General features: G+C 33.7%; 1 protein-coding gene across 2 annotated transcripts in view; it reads right to left on the reverse strand.

Moving 5' to 3' along the window:
* Positions 1–22,300, reverse strand: part of NLGN1 (neuroligin 1) — a 763,385-nt gene that overhangs the window by 392,310 nt on the left and 348,775 nt on the right. For both annotated transcript variants that reach the window (XM_045511267.2, XM_010947791.3), the window contains exon 3: positions 18,632–18,784. In XM_045511267.2, the coding sequence (XP_045367223.1) occupies positions 18,632–18,784 (153 nt within the window). The remainder of the gene's footprint in view (positions 1–18,631; positions 18,785–22,300) is intronic.

Genomic DNA, 22,300 nt, shown 5'->3' on the forward strand with positions numbered 1-22,300 from the left:
TTTACCTTTCATTCATTTTCAGCTCTAATTACCATGTACAGCTTCAAGGTGCCCGCACGTGCTGACCCTCTACTCTTCTGGGCCAGCTGGTGCATGTTCATTCTTTAAAGCCTAGCTCAGCCACCCTCTCTCCCAGGCGGTCTTTCTCATCAATCCCTTGCCCTGCTGTAAAATAATGAGACCAATTCGGTGCCCCTACATCCCCCATGCTTATTTACATCTTTTCAATAGAACGCTAGCCTCATCTTACAGACTCTATATAATCTAGATTTTGCCTCCACCTCCAAATTCAATCCCTACGTCTCTACTCCTGATGTATTATTATGCTCCAGGGTCAGTGGTCTCTTTTCTGTAATCCAACTAATCACAGTTTAAGAAACTCGGTTCTTTCTGGTCTTTCCCTGCAATGCTGTGTCCCTGGATCTTGGAATGGCTGGCTCCTCAGGTCTCAGCAGAAGTGGCCCCAACTTTGGGCAGTCTTTTCTGATCATCTAATCTAAAGTAGCTTTTCTAGCTTCCTCTCTGAGCATCATAATGTTTTACTTTCCTCACAGTACTTATAACTTTTTGAATGCTTTTTTAATTTTTATTCACCTCTCTGTACTCCCATATAGAATATAATCACTATGAACCAGAAACTTTGTCCTGATCCTGTTACAGGACCTGGCACCTAATAGATGATAAATAGTTGTTAAATAAATGTGAGAATTCATCTACCAGTAAAATATACAAGTTTAAGCATCTTTTTCACAAATCAGTAGGCTTCTTGAGAACAGAAAGATTATGTCTCACTCCTCTTTGTATCCCCAGTATCCAGCCTAGGATAAATTAACCATTTAATCATTATTTTTCAAATGAATGAATCATCATTGATATTCTCAGTAGAAGCCCTTATTTTAAAAACACTGCAAACTAGCTTAAAAAAAAGTATTTAGATGTAATCTAAGGATGAATCTCTGAGAAATGAAACATAAAGTGTAAGCGTTGTCTTAAATGACTAACGCATCATGGCTGAAACAGTAATGCCATGTCCTACTGCTTCCCTAGGTGTACCCACCCTCTTGCAATTAGGTAGGTAGAGGCACTTGTTCTGGCCAATGTTACCAGTTATTCTGAACTGAGGCAAGAAAAAGGCTGTGTGCAATTCTGTGATCTTTCTCTGCCTCTGAAAACAAGGAGGCCATGTATTGAGATGGCAGAGACAGATCAAGAACAAGACAATTTGAGTTACAGAAACGTCACATGGAGGACAGATAATCAAGAGAGTTGTCTATATCTCCAGAATTTGAGTGAAAAAGACAGAAGGAGTTTGTTGTATTAAGCCACTGACATTTTAAGTTTTTGTTTTTTCAGCAACACAGCTTATTCTGACTAATAGAGAAACATCCACCTACGTAGACACACAAACACACACACACAGTCAATAGTCATGCACTTTTTGTTGTAAAAAAAAAAAAAATCCTTCATTTATACTCTGGAATTAAATTGCATGAAGTTGTCAGCTTTTTGAGTTAATGTCTTATGGGTGCAAGTTTATAAGGAAACTAGGAGATGAGATCCATTTTCAGCGAGGTGGCTTACTTTTGCCTATTTCCATCAGAGTCTTGACTCAAAATGCACTGTATTTTGCTCTACAACATGACCTGTCTAATAAACCGAAATCTCAGTTTCGGATTAAGTTCTCTCTTACCTATCCAGGGAGAAAATATTTTAGAGTGGAAGGCTGGTAATCTTTCACCTGGGAAACCTCAAGTATTTTAGGATCTGAAATAATAGAACCATTCAAGTAATATGATGATTTGAATAATCAAAATGAGGCATATGGTGATTTCAATTTTATCCTTCCTTTGATCTAATCCTCTTAGATCTACTTCTCGTTAGTGAGAAAAAGCATTTCAAGCACCATGTAAATAAAGATCCTGTTAAATGGAGATGAACGTCCAACTCATTTGGCTGGAAAGCTCTTGAGCTTTGGAGAGCAGGGTATAAACACCAACTAGTTTTGACTAATAAAAGGCGTTCTGTTGGGGGGAAAGGATGAAAAGGAAAATGTTAAATAATAGAATACATTTTACTGATTTAGCCACTACAACTCTAACAAGGCTGAGCAAAGAATATAAAAATCACAAGTTGAAATTTTTTAAAAATGACATATTCTTAGTTTTTTTTTCTCACTGTGAAATACAAGAAAGGATCCTTTAAAATGCTCATTATCATAACAGCATTTACAAAAAAAAATAGTTAGACTTTATTTTAAAAGTAAATGAAAATGAATCATACTACCAACATTAAAGTTTTCTCGTTGTTGTTGTTTGTTTTTTTGCTAAAAAACATTCTCAATCCCTTTCAGCAGAGTATCCTACTCTGAAAGGTAACAAAGCCTAATCTGAATCCTTAAGAAGTGAATAAAAGAGGAATATTTTAGAATAGAAATCTTAATTCCTCCACTCTTGCATTTATTCGTTGGCTGGCACAGTGTTCTGTGCTCTGCTCTTGGGCACAGTTTGGGGAGGTTTAAGTGGCTATTTGGACCCACTTAAAGGCTGTGAGGTTGCTGGATGGAGTTTTTATATACTCACAATGCTCAAAGAACACACATAAAGTTTCTAGTTTGCTTTAAGAATACCATGGTGCTCATTGTTAGCCAATGAAAGATAGTTCTAGTTACTTATATTAGATATATTAAAACTATTGCTAATGTTCAATAAGAGAAAAATCCTAAAGCTGTAATATCAGTCCATAAGGTCACTGAATCATACTCCTTATGATAAAGAACATTTGAACTTAGATCAGTAGTCTTCATAATGGTAATGCTAACCCCAGGGAATCACAGTGTGATCCAAAGGAGTGGAAGAAGAAAACAGCAAACCATATATTTATACACATCTTTTATAAAGGAAAAAAGAAATCTAACTTTTCTAATATACAGAATGACACTGAAGCCTTCCCTAAATCTGCAAATCAAACACACCATTTAAGTGTACATCACCTACACATATCATATACAGGGCATGAGGACTCCTAAGGACAGAGAGGATGTTGCTGTGCAAGGCATATTGCACATTACATGAGCTCATCTAAGTGGATTTATTGTTTATGTTATCTAATTTTCATAAAACTAGCACTCACAGGGGGCAAGTGGCTCCAAAGGATACCTGCAAAAACCCCACAGATTGAAGGTGTTACAAGGACCAATAAGCCACAAAAGTGACAAAGTGACACTTTTTTTGCTGTTAAAAGCGAGCTTGTAGCCAACCACATTCCAAGCTGAAATCACAACAATTTAATCCTATCTAACAAGAACTTAGCCTTCAGAATTATTAAGACTATTATATGGATTTAAATGTACTATGATTAATAATGAACTACTCCTTAAATGTACTTTGGTGTCTTTGTGAATCATCTTTTTCAGCCCTAACAGCCATTAAAAATAAACACTAGACTGATCTTAGAAACAGTCTTCTAAATCACAAGATGACAAAATGTAAAACTACTATCTTAAACATAACAATACTTTTTTAAGCACATAGCTTCTAAAAAGTGTTTTAAAACGAGTAAGATAAAATAACTATTACTTAAAAATGCTATTTCATCTTTAAAATCTGTCTTGTATGTATTTTATAATATAGATAATATATTAGTACCATAGTAAACATATATAATTTACAAATATATTCATAAATTGAGGGTACTTGCAAAAAACTTTTATCCTAACAGGTGAGTATAATCAAAAAAAGTTAAGAAAAAACAGTCTAGAGTTATGGTACCCAATATTGTAGCCACTATCCACATGTAGTAACTACTGAGTACTTAAAATGTGGCTTGTGTTACAGAACCACATTTTAAAATTCTATTTAATTTTAGTTGATTTAGATTTTAAAAGCAAAGCAGTGTCAAATAGTTTCTGTTCAACTCAACTGTGTTGTTTTGGTAGGACTACATTTTACTTTATCTGTTGGAAATACGAATTGAGATGTTCCGTTAACTATAAAATGTACACCTTATTGTAAAACAGAAAAATGCAAAATGTTCCATTAAGAATTTAATGTTGATTCCATCTAGAAATGATAGTATTTTGGTTCAATAAATTATTAAACTGAATTAAATAAAATTTTAAAAATTAATATTATCTTTTTGTACTTTAATGTGGCTACTATAAAATTTAAAAGTACATACATGAATTGCATTATAATTCTATCAGACATCTGATCCAGAAGCAGTAAATGGTAGACTGGGAGTTCTACAAAAGGAATATTTACAAGATTAGGTCCATAACTTTTGCAACATTCAAGACTAAACTAATAGATCAATTTTTTTTAACCTGTATAAGGTGTACATATACATACAACTTTAAAATAATGTGAAGATGTTTTTAATTGAGATTTACTCAGTTTAATGCAACTAGGAATTTCCAGTGATATCTACTGGGTCATATAGAAATCATGTCGATTTAACTGACCTGATGTTAAATTGTAGTTATCCAATTTTAATTCTATTTCAGTAAAAAGGCAGATTTTTTTTTTACTTCTACGTAAAGACTAGAACAAAAGTAAATGACAGAAAAAAGGAAAAAAAAGATAATACAGCAAGTTGATCTTTTTAAGAGAATAACAGAAAGCAACAAGTTCGGGTTCTTGGTCATATGATACCATTTTTTTAAAAAAAGCTAAGCATATTATTCTTTCCTCTTAATTATAGCAGATGCAGTGGGCCAACCACAGAGAAGCTCTCTTTTTATCCAAACTCTCTGACTCAGTCTGCCTATAATAATGGATCAGTAAAATAAAATAATCAGTAGTTTTCTTATACAAAACAAATATCCAATTAGAAAATTTAAAATGTGACAATGAATATATGTATGTTCATGTATAACTGAAAAATTGTGCTCTACACTGGAATTTGACACAACATTGTAAGATGACTATAACTCAATAAAAAACGTTAAAAAAAGAGAAAATTTACCTATAGAATGTGTACATAGCTTAGAGATCCATTTCTCTATGTGCTTTATTTTCAATAGCCCCTGCTCTCAACTGGTATGTATCTGGAAGATTCCTTTCGCTGGACTCTAGCAACAGGTAGAGGAAAGGTAACCCCCGGGGTAGACAATTGCAGGTAAAAGCAAAATATGGTGCACAAAGAAGCTTAAACAAGTGCTTGGGCTGTTTACTTTTAAGCATTTTCATCATAGAATTCTATCTGTATAATTGTCCTCTAAAGATGAAGTACTATTACACGAGAAGGTGTTTTTTGAAAAACTTATAAATGCAGAAGGGTTTGTAACCTCAGTAATAGAACTGATGTCATTTACTCATTTTGGAGAAAGAACCTGCCTTGAAGTCCCTAACCTCTTTTGGTGAAGGGTTCCATTTAGGACAAAAGGTGTCAAACAAGCCCCCACCACCACCTTTTTTGTATTTTCTTTATTATTACACCAAATACAAGTTGGGAATTCCAAGATCCCATTTCAGTTAAAAAAAAAAAAAAACCAACTTTGATTTCTTTGAAGAATTATGTTTCACAGTTCTTTTGATATTAAGAAATAAATGAAATTTGATAGAGTCCCAGCTCAGAGTCCAAATCATCATTTCTGGAAATGTATTGAGACTATGCTTTTTCCCCTTTTCCAGGTTTTCTATGTTCTCTAAACCCAATTCATTATTTATATATGACCATACATTTATTGCATATACTCTGGTAAGCTGTCGCAAATACTTCCTAGAAGATGGAAGGATGAAAATGGATGTTCATTGATTATACAAATTACCTTTCTAAATATTAATATTGTATAAGTTATGGTGAACTATCACTCAGGTAGTATGTGGATGGCACTCATCTGAATGCAGACTAGCCTGGAATTAGGGAGCAGTTATATATACTTGCTGTGTTCCCTCTAAATATGTTCTCTAGAAAATTAACCCAAATGTAAACTGTAGACTATAAACAATCTGCTTTGGTAAATATTACATATTGGCTCTACAACAGAGAGTCAAATATACACTCTGTGAAACAAATGTTTTTATGATTTTTAAACAGACAAAAGTACAGTATATTTCAAGGGAAAACACTATGTAGTGAAGTAATGTTTTTATTTTTGTTAAAAAAGGAATAATGAATATTTCTTAAAGCTTATTTTCATACAAAGTGAAAAACCTTAAATAATTCTAGCATAAGTAAATAACATAAGAATAGTTATATATTCTTTTCTGTCAGAAAGATTGTCCCTAATTATGATGACATTAACACAAGAATCCTTTTAAAAACTTTTTTCTGTTTGAGTGTGTTGTTTATTCTCTAAGTGAACTGACTTTTCTAGAAAAGGTGCTGCTTTTCAAAGCTCAAATGCAAGAAGCTAGCACATATCAGAACAGAAATTAATATTTCTCTTGAATCTGTCTCATCTCAGAGATATGCTTCAGCTTTTTAGGAAAGTTTCCAAATGGTGACTTTATTAATATATAAATCAGTTGAGAAATACAATTTGTCTTGTCTTTGGAATTTTTTTTTCCTAAGAATAACATTTAAATCTATGGTCCTAACTGCATTGTTAGAAAAAATGGGTGGGGATGTGGGTGATCAATAGTCAGTTTAAGATCATTCACTCCAACCTTGTCTGTTGTAGCAATAGTTGAGCACCTGTAATTCACTTCAAGACAGGTAAAGTATTAAAAGGCAAATTTAAAGAAATTGCAGAAAAGTTTTCCTTTTGTTTCCCTTTGTCTTTACAAAAGAACAAACTTAGATCTCATAGCCCATTACACATATAAAGTCAGTAGTTATTTCTTTTTCTACCATACTGTATATATTTTAATTCAAAGAGTGGTGTTTTAACACTATTTTTAAGTTTATCTAATGCTCAGGAGCATGAATCTTTTCACTTACCACATGCTAAGCAGGAAACAGAATAATGCAAATATTAAATGCATAGTAAATGCAGAAACTACTAATCAGTTTAAAATAAATGACAGCTTTCATATATTACAGTTCCAGTATACAGACTATTTCTCCAGAGGATCCAGGGGCTTTTCTTGCCACTGCTATTGGGGGCAAAGTATTGGTACCATTAACACGACCTAACTTCATTTATGTGGGACTAGACAGGGGGCCTGTGTGTGTACATGGTTAGTACTCTTTACCACCCATATCCTCCACCAGCAGCCACTCTTCCTACCTACTATGTATATCCTGAGAAGAGGACAGAGTGAATTAATCTACATGCTTATTGATGATTTTTGATTTACATATGCAGAGTACTCTGCCAGTCTTAAGGAAAGCAAACCAGATGATATACAGGGTTTTTTTCTAGTTTGGGTTGCAAGGCACCTACTATATTAAGCAGTTAATATGGGCGACAATAAGAGCAGAATGGCTTCCTGCACGCCAAAGTGAAGGCTATGGAAGCAACAGGAACAGACAGATCAATCTGGCCTTGGCTAGTTTTGTAGGCAGGAAGGTGAACTATGGAGATTGGGCAAAATGTGGCAAATAAGTGGTTGGAATTGATCCTGTAGTCTGGGAAGAAGTTAGTCTGGATTGTGTGGGAGGGATTTTCCAGAAACTAATAGAAAATACAGTTTGCTAAGAAGAGCAACATACTTTAGCAGACCTGGAATGGTAGGGAAAAATCTGGAATGGAGCTCAGAGTTGCTGAGAGCCACTTAGAAATACAGGCTAGAGGAAAACTAAACAAACTATCATATTTTTAAGGTAATCTGCCTGCTTGTGGTGTGGAATGAAATGGCACATAAATTTGAATCTAGAGGCTGGAAGGGCAGCTGGAAGACCTGGTAACCCGAGGTGAACAGTTAGTAGTGATACAAATAGAAGGAAACAAATATAAGGGACTTCAAAAACTACACTGTGCCAATTAAAATGCTGGAGAGGGTGTGGAGAAAAAGGAACCCTCACTGTTGGAGGGAATGGAAATTGGCGCAGCCACTATGGAGGTCAGTATGGAGGTTCCTTAAAAAACTAAAAATAGACTTACTATATAACCCAGCAATCTCACTCCTGGGCATATATTTGGAGAAAACTATAATTTGAAAAATAACATGCACCCCAATGATCATAGCAGCACTATTTACAATAGCCAAGACATGGAAACAACCTAAATGTTCATCGATAGATGAATGAATAAAGATGCAATACACACACACACACACACACACACACACACACACACACACACAGGAACATTACTCAGCCATAAAAAAGAGTGAAATAATGTCATTTGCAGCAACACAGATGAACCTAGAGATGATTACATTAAGTGAAGTAAGTCAGAGAGAAAGACAAATATCATATGATCACTTATATGTGGAATCTAAAAAAATGACATTTTATTTACAAATGCAAAATAGATTCAGACATAGAAAATAAACCATGATTACCAAAGTGGAAAGGGTGAGAAAGGGATAAATCAGGAGCTTGGGATTAACAGATAAACATAACTATATGTAAAATAGATCAATGACAAGGACCTACTGTATAGCACAGGGAACTATACTGAATTTCCTGTAACAACATATAATGGAAAAATATCTGAAAATATATATATTTATATGTATATGTATAACTGAATTGCTTTGCTGTACATCTAAAACTAACATGGTAAATCAACTACACTTCAATGAAAAATAAAATTAAAAATATAGAAAAACCAAGAAAAAGGAGAAGAATTTAAATGCTTATGGAGTAAGTAGTTCAAGGAAAGACTTTAGAAAGAAAAAAAAAAAAAAGCCCTTATGAGACATCCTGGCAGGTGAAATGAAATGACAGAATGTGCTTACGGAGACGCAGTGAAAGTGGGGGAGGATACCGAGGGTCGTGGCACCAGGTCACGGGAAGGTGGGGGGAGTCTTGCCTCAGTCTCTTATTGGGGATTCGTCAGAGGGAGGAAAGGATCATTTGAAAGCAAACCAAACCTAAAAGCAAAATCTAAGCCCTCATTGTTTGTTTGGAACAAAGACGAGAAACTGACACTGGTTGAAGAGGAGACTCGCTTCTCCATTAAAAAAATCAGTAATGGGACTAACTTACTACATTTGCATAGGCTGTCTCAGGGACAGAGGGCAGGTGCGGGAGGACCTTCAGCTGTGTCTGAAAAGTACTACTGTTGTGCTCACAATCTATACATCCAAGGGCTAAGAGCTAGTCCCTCTCCTGGGGTTCTTTCCTTATGTATTTATATTTCACAAACCAGTTTTGCTCATTTAATTCTTTTTTTGGGGGGCTGGGTGGTGGGGGAGGTATTTAGATTGATTGATTGATTGATTGATTGACTTAATGGAGATACTGAGGATTGAACCCTGAGGCATGCACTCTACACTGAGCTATACCCTCCCCACCAGCTCATTTAATTCTGATGGAGAATTTCGCCTGGTTGATTGTGGGTGGTCTGTTTGTTTGTTTGGATTTTTGTATTTTTACCCCAGCTGCTTGTTTAAATGACTTATTTTGCTTTTAATTATCTTACAACTTTTAAAATTATTTCAAAATATTTAATGTCTTTTTAATATTTAACTTAGTAAATGCATGGGGAAAACCAAAAACTACAAGTGCATTAGCATGAGAGGTATATAGAGGCCTTTGCTGAAATCGTTAGTCTACATGTCACCACAAATATTCTTTTTCTTAATATCCTGTACTCTTTGGAAATACAACTTATCAAAATTTGTGCTAGTAGTTTCATTTATTTATTTAATGCCAATCTTCCTACCCACTGTCAGGTCCAGAAAGGAAGAACTGAGTCTGATTTTTTTAAACATTGTGAACACAGACCCCTCCAACTACCAGGAACCTATATGGGCACTTATCAAATATTTGTGGAATTAATGAATGAATAAGTGAATTACTGAGTTAAGATGATGGCCTCTGCTCTGAAAAGGAAATGAAATATCTTTTTGTTTATGGACCAGTTAGTTGCAGTCCTTTGAGAGTCTGAAAATAGTCATTCAGTTCTGGCCCCAGAAAAACAGTTTGACTAGAAATGAGGAAGATTTTTCTTCCATGTTCTGAGGTCTTATTCCAAACATCACTGATCTTAATGAAATCATAAACCATATTCTCCCAAGTTCCTCCCAGAATTAATTAAAAAAATTACTATCTTTTTTTTTCTTTAGGACAACTCAGAACTTACATGAGGTTATATTAGTAACACAGAAACTCAAATAAGGACACATCATAGTACAGTCATTTATTACAATTTCTTATGTTGGTCAGTCTCTGGAATAATACTGATCATGTTGATCTACACTCCTCAATGCAAGAATTCAACAGCGCTCTCCATAATGCTGGCTTAATTCCTTCCATTTTCAAAAAGGAAGGGGAAATTGGCAAAATCCCTGTGTTGCTCTTCATATAGAAGACAGATTCCCACACTCACCTGAGTCAGGCAATGGTTAGAGTATCCCCCAATCTTCTACTAGCAAAGTATCTGTCTCATTCCCTGATGTTACCAAGCATCTCACCTGAATGAGGCACGAGCCATGATTCCTTTGTATCCACAGCAGAATGTCAACTTTGATCAAGGCCTAGGCCTACTCAACACACTTTTTAAAACGCAAATGGAATTATGTCACTTATCTGTTCAAGGCCCTATCATTGTTTCTCTTTGTTCCTAGAAGTCCTAAATCTTTAATGAGGTGCCGCGTGGCCTGCTGGCTGTTTCCCGCTTTCCGCGACACTACTCACCCCTTACTCAGAGCATTGCAGCTGGATTTGCTGATGTCTTTTATCATGCCAAGCTTCTCTCTTCCTCTGGCTTTCACCCAGACTTTTCTGTCTGCCTCAAACTCGACCTCCTCCTCCCCATCAGAGCAATACCTATTGACTATTCAGAACCACTTTAAATTTATTTAATAAATATTTTCTGAGCAAATACCATGTGCTAGGGACTATGTTAAGTTTCAGAGAGCCAGACAATAATAATACAAAAAATCCAAATGTAAATAGGAAATGATTGGGTATGAACAATGTAATGCAGAGAATTTTTAAAAGTAGATGCCTTGTAACATGGTGGCTCTTCTTAGAGTGGATGAACATGGGGAGTCTCTCTGAGAAGATATTTAAACCAAATCAGAAGAATCAGGGACTGGCCCCACAAAGATCAAGGGCAGAAGGAACAGCAATTATAAAATCCCTAAAGTGGAAATGAGTTTGGTATATATCATGAGCAAAAATGGCTGGAGCAGAAAGGAAGAGCATTTTGCGATGAACTGAGGCACACAGGTACTAGAAAGAGGTACAGGTACTAAGAAATACAGATACCTAATCATGCAGGGCTGTGGCAGGCAGGGTAGGGAAGGAGTCTGATTTTTATTCTCAGTGAACAACGGGGAAGCCAGTGTCAGGTATTAAGTAGAAAGTCAGCTGGTAAAATTTGTGTTTTAAAAAAATAATTGATTTTGCTGTATGGAGACTGGATGATAGGTAAGGAGCAAAAGTGAGAGAGAGAAATAACGTAAGAGATTCAAGGAAACTTGGCTTAGTTTGGCAAAGGGGGAAATGAAAAGGAGATAGATCCAGGATGGATGCTGGAGCAATTCAGCAGGAGAAGCTGATGAACTGGATGTTCAGTATCAAGGAAAGACACATCAGGGGGAAACTTTATAGAGATTTTACTTGATCATCCAGATGGATGACAGTGCCAATGCCACAGGAAAAGTGTTGTATTAAAGAGAAGACTGTCCGGGTTAGGATCCCACCTCTGCCACTTAGCACTGTTTGCCCTGGGTGACTGTGAATAAGTTACTTAGCCTTCTACTCATTTATTTCTGTTTTTATAAAACTGGGGAAGTAACAACCCTACCTCATAAGGTTATCATGGGATTTAGTAATGTAAGCCTTGGATTCCCCAACAAGTAGCCAAAAAAAAAAAAAAAAAAAGACCTATGTAAACTGCTTAAAACAGCTTTTGGACTGTAATCTTCAATGAATGTGGTTATTATTATTATTATCACTATTGTGGCAATTATTAGTATAACCTAGATGCGGAGAACAATGAAATACGCAGACCTCAGAAAATCAACATGTATTAGCCATTAAGTTCGAGCTAGTCATTAGTCATCCACATGGAGGTGTTGGTAGCAGAAGTACACACGAGTTTGATGTTCTGAGGAATAGTCAGTCACGAAGATACAATTTGGAAGTCACTTCTATACAGATGGTATTTAGAGCCATGCATAAAATCCCCTAGGGAGATATTGTAGAGAGAAGGGAAGGGAGCCAAAATGCTGCTTAATAGCAGTTTGACATTTAGTTATCAGGATAAGAGAGGAGGAGCTAGCAAAGGAGGCAGAGAAGGAGCAGATAGTGAGGTAGGAGGAAATTCCGGGCTGATGCCAAGAAACAAGCATGCCAAAAAGGGACTAGTTAACTGTGTCTGGTGCTGTGGAGAGATGAAGTAAGGTAAGAACAGAGAAGTGACCAACGGAATCGACAGTCTTGAAGCCTTTGGGAATCTTGACAAGGCCTTTCTCAGTAAGGTGTAAGAAATGGAAACTTGAATGTCACCTCCTCTGGGAAACCTCTTCTGAGTGTCTAGAACAGATTAGCTTCCTCCTCATTGCATTTGTCATTTCTCTAGCACTTATCATAGAGGTAACTGTAAAGAAACTCAACTTGGCACTAAATCATTATCTATGTAAAGGATATCACTTCCATAATTATTCATTTGTTTCCTATTGTCCCTAACAGTTAGTAACCTACTGGACAGCAGGATCACACCTACACTCAACAGCTAGCCGAATGTCTGATACTGCTCAATTTGTATAGAATGAATGAATGGCTAAACGAATGAATTAATGAATGACACTACATGACTGTAACTAAACCACATTTTTTCGAAACAAACTTCTCTTAACTAACACCCACACTAACTGACATGCTTACTTTCAGGCTTCCTAAGTTTTTGGCATAACTAAATATTGCTCTTATTGCAAGCCACCTGAAAGCATTTTGGAGGGAGCAGGTAGAATAAAAATAATGAACAGTCCCCTTTGCACTGTATCATTATCTATCTAAAGTTTCTTTTTTCCAAAGGACAAACAGTATCTCCACTCCGGGAGCTCATTTTAGCACTCAGTCTAAAATTGATTACCACCTGGCCCTTATTAAAACTCAGCTGACACAACTGGTATTTGAGAGAAGAAATCTATGGACCAAGTTAACCATCCATTGCATTAAATTGGTTTTTAGCTCTATCCTATTGTAAGTGAAATCACCAAATATCTTACTTGAATTGCATTTGGTTAGCTCTTTGCTGAAATGACACTGTAGAAGTTGTGGGCATTTATTATTATGTTCTTGGCTTTTCAGAGGGTTAATATATAATTGTACACTGAGAATACTTTGGCAACTATAAAGATCATCACACTATTTCTATATTGTTTAGTCTTCCAAATAAAAACAATTCATGATAAATTTCTTTATAATATAGGATGAGAAAAAACCTTGTGTATTCTTTTCTGAAATATATGTTTTCCTTATTTGATAATAACAATCATGAAATTCAATACATTATCCCTTTTACTTTGCTCCTGGGAAATTGAGGTATACATTTATGTTCAACTGCAGTTAATATATTCATAACCTTCGTTTCTGCATCTTTTCTCTATAGTATAGGGATTCATATTCAATATGAATTTTGCAACCTTATATATGTATTTGTCACAAATTACCTGCACTTTTTTGAAGCAGCAAGAGTATGAATAAATAAAAATAAAAAGAATGTCCTTCCCTCTTCTCTTCAGTTAATCCCAGAGATAATCCATTCTTCATGGTTTTGCTCAAATATTACCAATTCCATGACGACATCTTTGACTCTCCTAGGACAAACTGTCTCTCTCTTCGACTACCCAAGAACACTTTTGGATGCATAGTAGGATATTATCATCTTATAATATTTAATATTTGATTATATATTACTTTCAGATATTAGGTCATGTTTAGAGTTTGTTTAAGAATTAGAGCCAAACAGAAATAAAAACAATGCAAAGACAAGAAAAAATTATGACAAAACATTGTGCCACTTGAGAAATGAATATGCTTTCTTTTTTGAATCATGACCATTACCTAGACTTTGCCAAATCTCCTTGATGCTAGGTTGCCTAGACTCCAATATGAATCTTGATCATTGAATTCATATCAGTCCCTCTGATAGTCCATGCTTCCTTTCTTTCTGCATTGTTCTGATTCTTCTTTTTATATATCAAGTGACCATGTACACACAAATCAATTATAAATACAAATTATTATAAAACATGAAGTAGAATATCAATTACTATTCTCTTTCAGAGTATTTATTTTCACCCTCAATTAGACTGAAAACTCTTTAAAGATACAGACTATATGGTTCTTACTTTCTATCCCTCATAGAAGATGTATATTGCTGGAAATAAATGTTATATATTTGATGACTAACTACACAGAAGTTATATTTATTTCTGTCATTTGTCTGATGATGCCTGAAGCATCATTATTGCACACATATTTAGTTGTAAGAATTAACAAGTCTCAATAACCATTTCTAACAGAGGAAATATAAATTTAGGTGTTCCTTAAAATTGATATGCAGTAATGTTAAAGGAAGTGGATCAAGTTTAGCCTTACATGGCATTATAAAGTTAACTAAACGTAATTCTTCAAATGCAACTAGTAGATGGACCAGCACTTCAATTATTTTTTCCCATGGATGGGGTGGAGACTTTAGGTTACTAAGTAAAATATTTAACTAGACCCTTCACTAAAAAGTTGCCAAATATCTAGAGATATCAGTAGCTCTGAAATCTTTAAAATAATTTTTTCTAAAATAAATCACATGTACTTGAATTATGAATGCATAATTACCTCTAAAATATCCATATCAAAATAAAAATGCTTATTAAATTTCTATCAGATAAAAATCTTATGTTTCCCTAAGTTAGATCTCCACAGAGATACTTTTTTCTTTTTCTCTAAAAAACAAAAAATCATAAATTTATTTTAAATTTAAAGAGATGGCTGAAACACATTTTTAACGCCAAATTTTTTTCATGTTTAAGATTTAAAAACATATTTGGATAGTTCAATTTTCAAAAATATTAATTGCATAATATCTCATCTTAAGAGGAAGCAATTTATTTCATATTCCCTTTCAATTCCTGTCCGTAAGTATACACGCTTATCCTATTTACAATCGTAACATTTAATACTATTTTCCTCTTTTAAGAACACATAATCAAAGCATTTCTCACTGTTTCCATCAATAATTTTTTATTTTTATTTTTATTTTAACTATGCTAGAATATGAAAAATAACTCTGTTAATAATTATTTAAAATATATTTTAAAGGACTATTTAACAGTCTATTAGATAACAAAGGATGAAGAGTTAAACCTGGCTGAGGACAAGGAATGTATATAACCAAAAGTGAAAGGAAGCCTAAATGTTTACCAAAAGAAGTGTAAGGCTGACTGAGATGCAGTTACAGAGAACTCTAAGATGAAACTGGGGAGTGAGGTTAGCAGGCAGAGTCCTGTATCCCCTTGCCTTTATTTTTTTCCTGACCTTATTGCAGTTTTCCTTATCACCATCAATAGCCACTTCAACGCAATGATAGTGATAGTCTACGTTACCACTTCACAGGAAACCACAAAAGGGTCTTGGTTGAGAAAACAACTCCAACCTATTCCCAGCTTCTTCAGAACATTGCTTCCATAGGAGGTGCTTTTTTCTTCTATGCTACTTCTACTTTGTAATGAACAAAATATTTTTTTTAACATGAACTACTTTAAACTGGAACCTTGGCTACTCAATAGCTGTATGAGTTTTTTGACAAAAACATTATCATGTTTTTAGTTATTGCTAAAACAGACAAACCAAAAAGTTTGTAATATTTTTCTTCCCAGATGACAAATTCAAATCAACACTAATTACATTACCTGTTTCAGACATCCTGATTTTTCCTGTCAGTCATTCGAGGGCAAGAGTCTTATAATTAGCAAATTTGTATACTGGACCCCAAAGTTCATTTTCTTAACGCCAAAACATCCAGACCAAAACACAGCTCAGGATTTCCTCTAGCATGGGATCAAATACTGTTTTCTACTTAATGTTCAAAATTCTTCCAAGTGCCACCTAAAGAGCAATACTTTTGGATCTCACACCCGAGAACCTTGGCTTACCTTGTTATTGTTAGACAAATTATTAACAACGAAAACCCTATGGTCTTTAATGTTGTAGTTCTCCTGGTAGATGAGCTGTGGATCTGGTTGTGGTATATCACACATGACAAGTGAGCTGAAACATATGTTCTAATAATTTAATTTTTCATGAATTAATTCATTTAAATACGTTGTCACAAGGTCCAACACATGTTTCACAAGTCACCAAAATACATCTTTTCTAGAACTAAGGTCCCAAAACACACCTAAAAACATTTCATGAACAAAGTTTTATACTTTTTCTAGTTGAGAGGAGGTCTATAAAGGACAGTTGATATTTAGCAGCGTTTAAGAGGAACAAAGGAACCAACTAAAGGTCAAATCCTAAACTGCAGGAGAACCAGAAAAAAATATTTAACGTTGGAAAATGCATCCATCATCAGCACCAACACTGCCTGCCATTATAGAGACCAAGTCACTGATTGAGTTCTTCATTTTTTAACTGGTTGATCATTTGTCCTGTAAGTCAGTCATTTAAAGTGTGGCATTTAAAGACAGGATATAAGCTTGAATAGGATTCAAACTGGATCAGAGTCAGGTTCCCATCAGTTCTGAATACATTTTGTTTTTTTAATGTGCAAACCTTATACTAACATAACAACACAGTTCATTTTATGAGATCTTACTTAATGTGAGTACAACCGAGAACAGAGTTAGGCAGCATAACGTGTGGCCAAAAGATTTTTTTAAATAAAACAAATTTATATGAGTAAATGGATGAAACACTGTTACCACAATTTGGCATTTAATTTTCAATTTACAATCGGCAAACTAGTCACAGGATTTTCCATTTGAGAAATTTAGAAAGATAGGAGAATAATAATCATTAAAAACAACTTAGCTATAGCTATAAATGCTATAATTAAAGTTAAATGCATTAAAGATAGTGAAGGTCTTCATATTAAAATCTTGCCTAAGAAACAAATGACAACACTACATTATTTAAGAAGATTAATTTAAGAAGATTATTATGAACATCTCTCTATACGTCTTCCAACACAGAGAATATTCTTTAGTAGGAAGGCATTCATCTCTACCCACTGAAATTATAAGAACATCTGAAGCAATGTATGATTAGACATGATGGGGAAACTAATGTGTACTTGAATAATGCTACAGAAATGTTTTATACCTGTATTGAGAGAATGCATCTATTGTATTGTCCACCATACTCCAAATTTAAACGAGCAAACTAGAAAAAGATCAGGATTTCACTTTGCACGGCTAACATACCTCCTTCCCCAAGACACACAAACTTGATTAATGAAATTATTACCTTTTATATTTTGAGACTGGTATAAACACAGGATTATGATTCCATAGAACAAATTAGAACAATAATAACTAATACTGAGAAGAAATAAACCGATTCTCAATAGGTAAAATAAAAGATATTAACAATTATTATAAAGGATAATATAATTTGAATTCCCTTTTCAAAATATTTCAGAGTAAAGAACGAGTCAGCTGTCTCTTTGTGCCCAAACAGCATAATAAATTATTACTTTTTAAATGTATAATAAGGGATAAGAGTTTGAGATCAATTAAAATTTAAAAATAGCATTTTGTGATAAATTGTACTCTAAGCAAATACGTTTAACTAAAATGCCACAGATATTGGTGTTTGATTAAATTATATAGTTATTTCACACTCTAAATTGTGAAAATATTATAAAAAGTAAACTTATACAAGTAGAAAGGCAAGTTTATCTTTTAAAAATTGATTATTACAGAAAACAATATACCTATTTCAGAATACTTGATAATGTATTTTAAATAATATTTCTCTATACTTCTCTTCAAAACTAAAGATCTCCAGTTTGATTTTGTTTTATGTGTGTATACATTATCAAACTGAACTCTTTGACACTTTATGAAATCAATGCATGTTTTCCAAACCAAATAATTCAATCAAAATGCATTTAAACAAAATATTTCTAATTACAATTGATAAATTAAAAAAAAGAAACAGACCTACACAGCAATGGCAAACAATCATTCCCCAAAGCTAGTCAATACACATATTCCTGAAGAGGATATACACTTGTTTCTACATTCATGGCAAACCTCAGGCAACTTTATAGCACCATAAAAAAGAAAAGCAGAAGAGAGGAGAACCTGCCCAGGGACTAATTCTTCTTAAAACAGGCCCTGCCACTGTTGCCTTTTGCAGTTCTACATAGCCAAGCTAAGAGAAGCATTCCTCAACACTGTGAACAATTCATTACCTTTTACTTTTAAATATTAAAATCAAAACTTTTATCAAATTATTTATGAACATTTATAGAAATTATTGAAAATATCAAAAATTTTGGCTCAAAGTCAGCAAACATAGATCAATGAGTGAAAGAAAGCAAAGCAAAACAATTCAAAACAAAACTAACACATACTTCATGGATTGATGGTGAAACATAAGAGAAATTTCTTACCAAGTACTCCAAGTCGATAGTTGACTGTGATGACGATCACATTGCCATAACTTGCCAAGACACTCCCATCATATAAATTTCCAGTCCCTTCCATATATGAGCCACCATGGATATACACCATCACTGGTTTGGGACCCCCACTGTCCCGAATATCTGAAAAACAAATGGTTGGCAATTGTTCTTATCCTCAAAAAAAAAAAAAACATAATGAAGCAGAGAATATATTTTCCATTTTAGGGACAAAAGGGTATGATTTCAACATAGTTCTTTAAATTGCTGCCTTTGTTAAAGTGTTTCTTAAGCAACTCATATTAAAAAGCTACTGTGGAAGAGAGCAATAGATAATCACTGCTTTCTACCTAAACTTTTGTTAAAATTATAAACTAAATTTCAAAACTTGGACAAATTAGAAGTAGGTGTGAATGTTAGTGCTTTTTTATTGATTCCTGATGTGACAGTAGAATGAAAAGAAATAATACAACGATAATGATTCTTAAAATTTCTTTTTACAAGTATCACAGACGTCATATGAATCTCACATTGAACCATAAACTAAGGACAATGATATCACTGCTATTGTGAATAAAACACTCTGCTTTTTCATTTCTTATTTTTTAATGAAGATTTGTATTGAATACATCATAGTTACATTGAATAATTTATGTTCCAATTTGTGAACATAATTACATCACTGTGTTAGAGAAGTTGCAAGAAGTTTCATGTAACTATTCAAGTGCTGTCAGATGAATATTTAGGTAGTAGAGTCCACACATCTATATTTCTGTCTTTGTTGCATTTAGGGGACTGTCACATAAATTATATTTTTCAGTTAAGTCCAGGTCATCTGCTCATTCCAACCATCCTTACTCGTTGGAAAAAGAAGACAGACTAACATATTTTTCACCCTCTTTGTGTAACTATTGTACTTCTAGCCCCACTTTGGCTCTAAGAGTTTGACATGTAGACATGAAATAGAATATAGCTAAGTCCAAGTGTAAAGTGACAAAGTTCAAGGTGACATTGAAGTGATTTCTACAGTTCTAGATTTTAATCAGCAAAATTTAATTTTGCTCTTCTAAGATGCCTTACCTCAATTATGTAGTTTTCAACAAGGATCTAGGAATAATACATAAGAGAAACAGGAAAATTTTGATTGGTATTAAAAATGTACTAATTTCTAGAGAAAAATGCTAAACTGTATATTGATGAATGTGGTTTTAACTATTATATAGACTAAAATATTATATGTGTACATATATTCTATGATTATGAATATATATACATAAAACATTACTATTATGTAATAGTCTATGACTTCTACCCACAATTGAAACAAAATTACATCCAGTGTATTATTTTTTTAATGCCAATATTAAAAGTATCATTTAGAAGTATGGCTTTGTTCCTTTGCTTTTGACATTTTTTATCAAACCAATCTCCTACATCATTATGATTGAGGTTTCAGCTTTCACAATGGATTAAAATGATACAAACTCATCAAAAAAAACTGGTGATAATTTAGAGGCTGCTTTACATTTCCTGCAAAAAAAGAGATGACTAATGTACATAGTTCAATTTTTCTACTGTAATAATAAAGTGATTTCTTTCAATGAAAAATCACTTTAAGATCAAGAATTTCAGCTCAACTTGTTTGTCTATATTTTCAAGTTATGGAAAATAGCTAATGACAGAATTTAGGGACTTTTTTAAAAGTCTACTTTAAATTTTGCTTAATACTTAATACCAATGTATATATTTATCATAATCTGCCCCCTCCCGGAAGGGTGTACTTAAGAAGAGTATCTTATTTGTAAGTGGTGAGAGGAGGATAGTTTGACATAAAAACTATCCACCAGACACAGCTACATTTACTGGAAAAACCTAAATTTATTGTCTCTTTAAATCCTTGGGAGGGAAAATGATATTCATTCATTTGTTAAGATCTGGGGACTTGTGGAGATGTTGGGCTTACAGAGAGAAAACAATCCTTCTGAAATTGTCAAACTCTCCTTAAATGCCTGGTTGCTGCATACAGTTTTAGCTTATTTTTCTAGTATGCTGGCACTGAAGAAGCAATAATAAATTATTAAACTGAAGTCATTAACTGATTGTTCACAGCAGACACTGTACTCTGCTAATTGTATGCTTGGAGGTAGCACAGAGGGAGGCTGTTTCAGAATTCTTCTTTAATTAAAATTACATAGAATTACACAGTACCAACTGTGAACAGTAATGAAATCTTGGTAGAACCATTCTGTTCACCTGGAAAACAATACAGGCACACACTGAAAAGAACTGCCACATTTTATACCTACCAACAGAATGAAGAGGACTTTGTCAGGAAACACTGAAAATATGACAGTAGATTCTAGGAACTATTCTGAATCGTATCTTGATTTTCCTTTGAAAATTAAACTTGAAAGGATTACTGATCGTTTGGGCTGATTTTAATTTCCAATTTGTCCTTCCAGACTTCTCTATGATTTCAACTTTCTCTAAGAACTTAACATATCCAGCAGTTCTTTTCCAGAAAGTTCTCTAAAATTCTAATAATGTGTTTTGAACAGTATTTCTTTTTGATTGAAGTAATCCTAAAGTTAATGCTATATGGAGTATTAATTACCAAAATAGGTATAATTTTTATGCATACCAGCTCTTAATATCGTTAATAAAGTTTTGGACATGCCATATTTGTATTACAAAACAAATGGAATTATTTAATAGTGTTTTATCAGAGTGGTCCACCGTAGACTTTACTTTTGATAGTGTTTATCAACCTCGTGTTATCAAATATACTGCTGATAAGGTCTGTCTTAGACCTAACTTTTCTTCTTGGTCTACTGTTCTTGTTGATATAAAAATAAATAGAAAATTGTGTAAATATAATAACATAATAATAATATATTACAATAAATGTAAATAGTTCAAATTACAGCTATATTTACTTTGGTTTTAGAAAGAACCAGACTCTATAAATGAAATTGATACATCAGATAGCCTACTATTGAATACTATCTGCTAATGCCATCATTTTAATAACAAAATTTGGGGAGCCGCTATGTCTTTGTGCAAATATATTAGAGGTAGTAACTTATAATAAATGTATTAGAGCCCTATTGTCCCTCTAAACTTTGTCTCACATTTTCCCCTAGAAATAAAGTAGATTTCACCTAGGATTTCTGACTTTGCCAAAACAGCTGCTACTGACTGTACTAAAATCAAAAGATACTCTCAGAGACTAACAGCAGTTCAGGGCCAGTAAAACTATAAATATTCAGAAAGCATGTTTATATTTTCTGTTATTTGCAATGTTTTAAAGCTTTGCTAAGCATCTAGGTCTCTGAAAAAAGTTGGAAAGTAAAAGAGAAATACTACAGTGATGATTATTTTTCTTCTAAAATTTTTATGGTAAGAAAGTATTTATGTTTTTCACGTTAAAGCATAATAAACTTGGAATCTGAGTAGATAACCTTGATTTTAAATTTTAGTAACTATTTTCTTTTTCTGATAAACCAACATTTTAAGCCAATATAGCAAGTATCAATAGTTCTTGAGCAGTTAATGGGGATTTATTTTTGCCTGACAATCAAGAGTTTGGAATCACAATTCCCTTTAATGGTTCTAGTGAATAATTTTTAGTCACATAACTCTTTGAACATGTTTACTGGC

This window comes from Camelus bactrianus, chromosome 1, assembly GCF_048773025.1.
Source record: "Camelus bactrianus isolate YW-2024 breed Bactrian camel chromosome 1, ASM4877302v1, whole genome shotgun sequence".
Lineage (NCBI taxonomy): Eukaryota > Metazoa > Chordata > Mammalia > Artiodactyla > Camelidae > Camelus > Camelus bactrianus.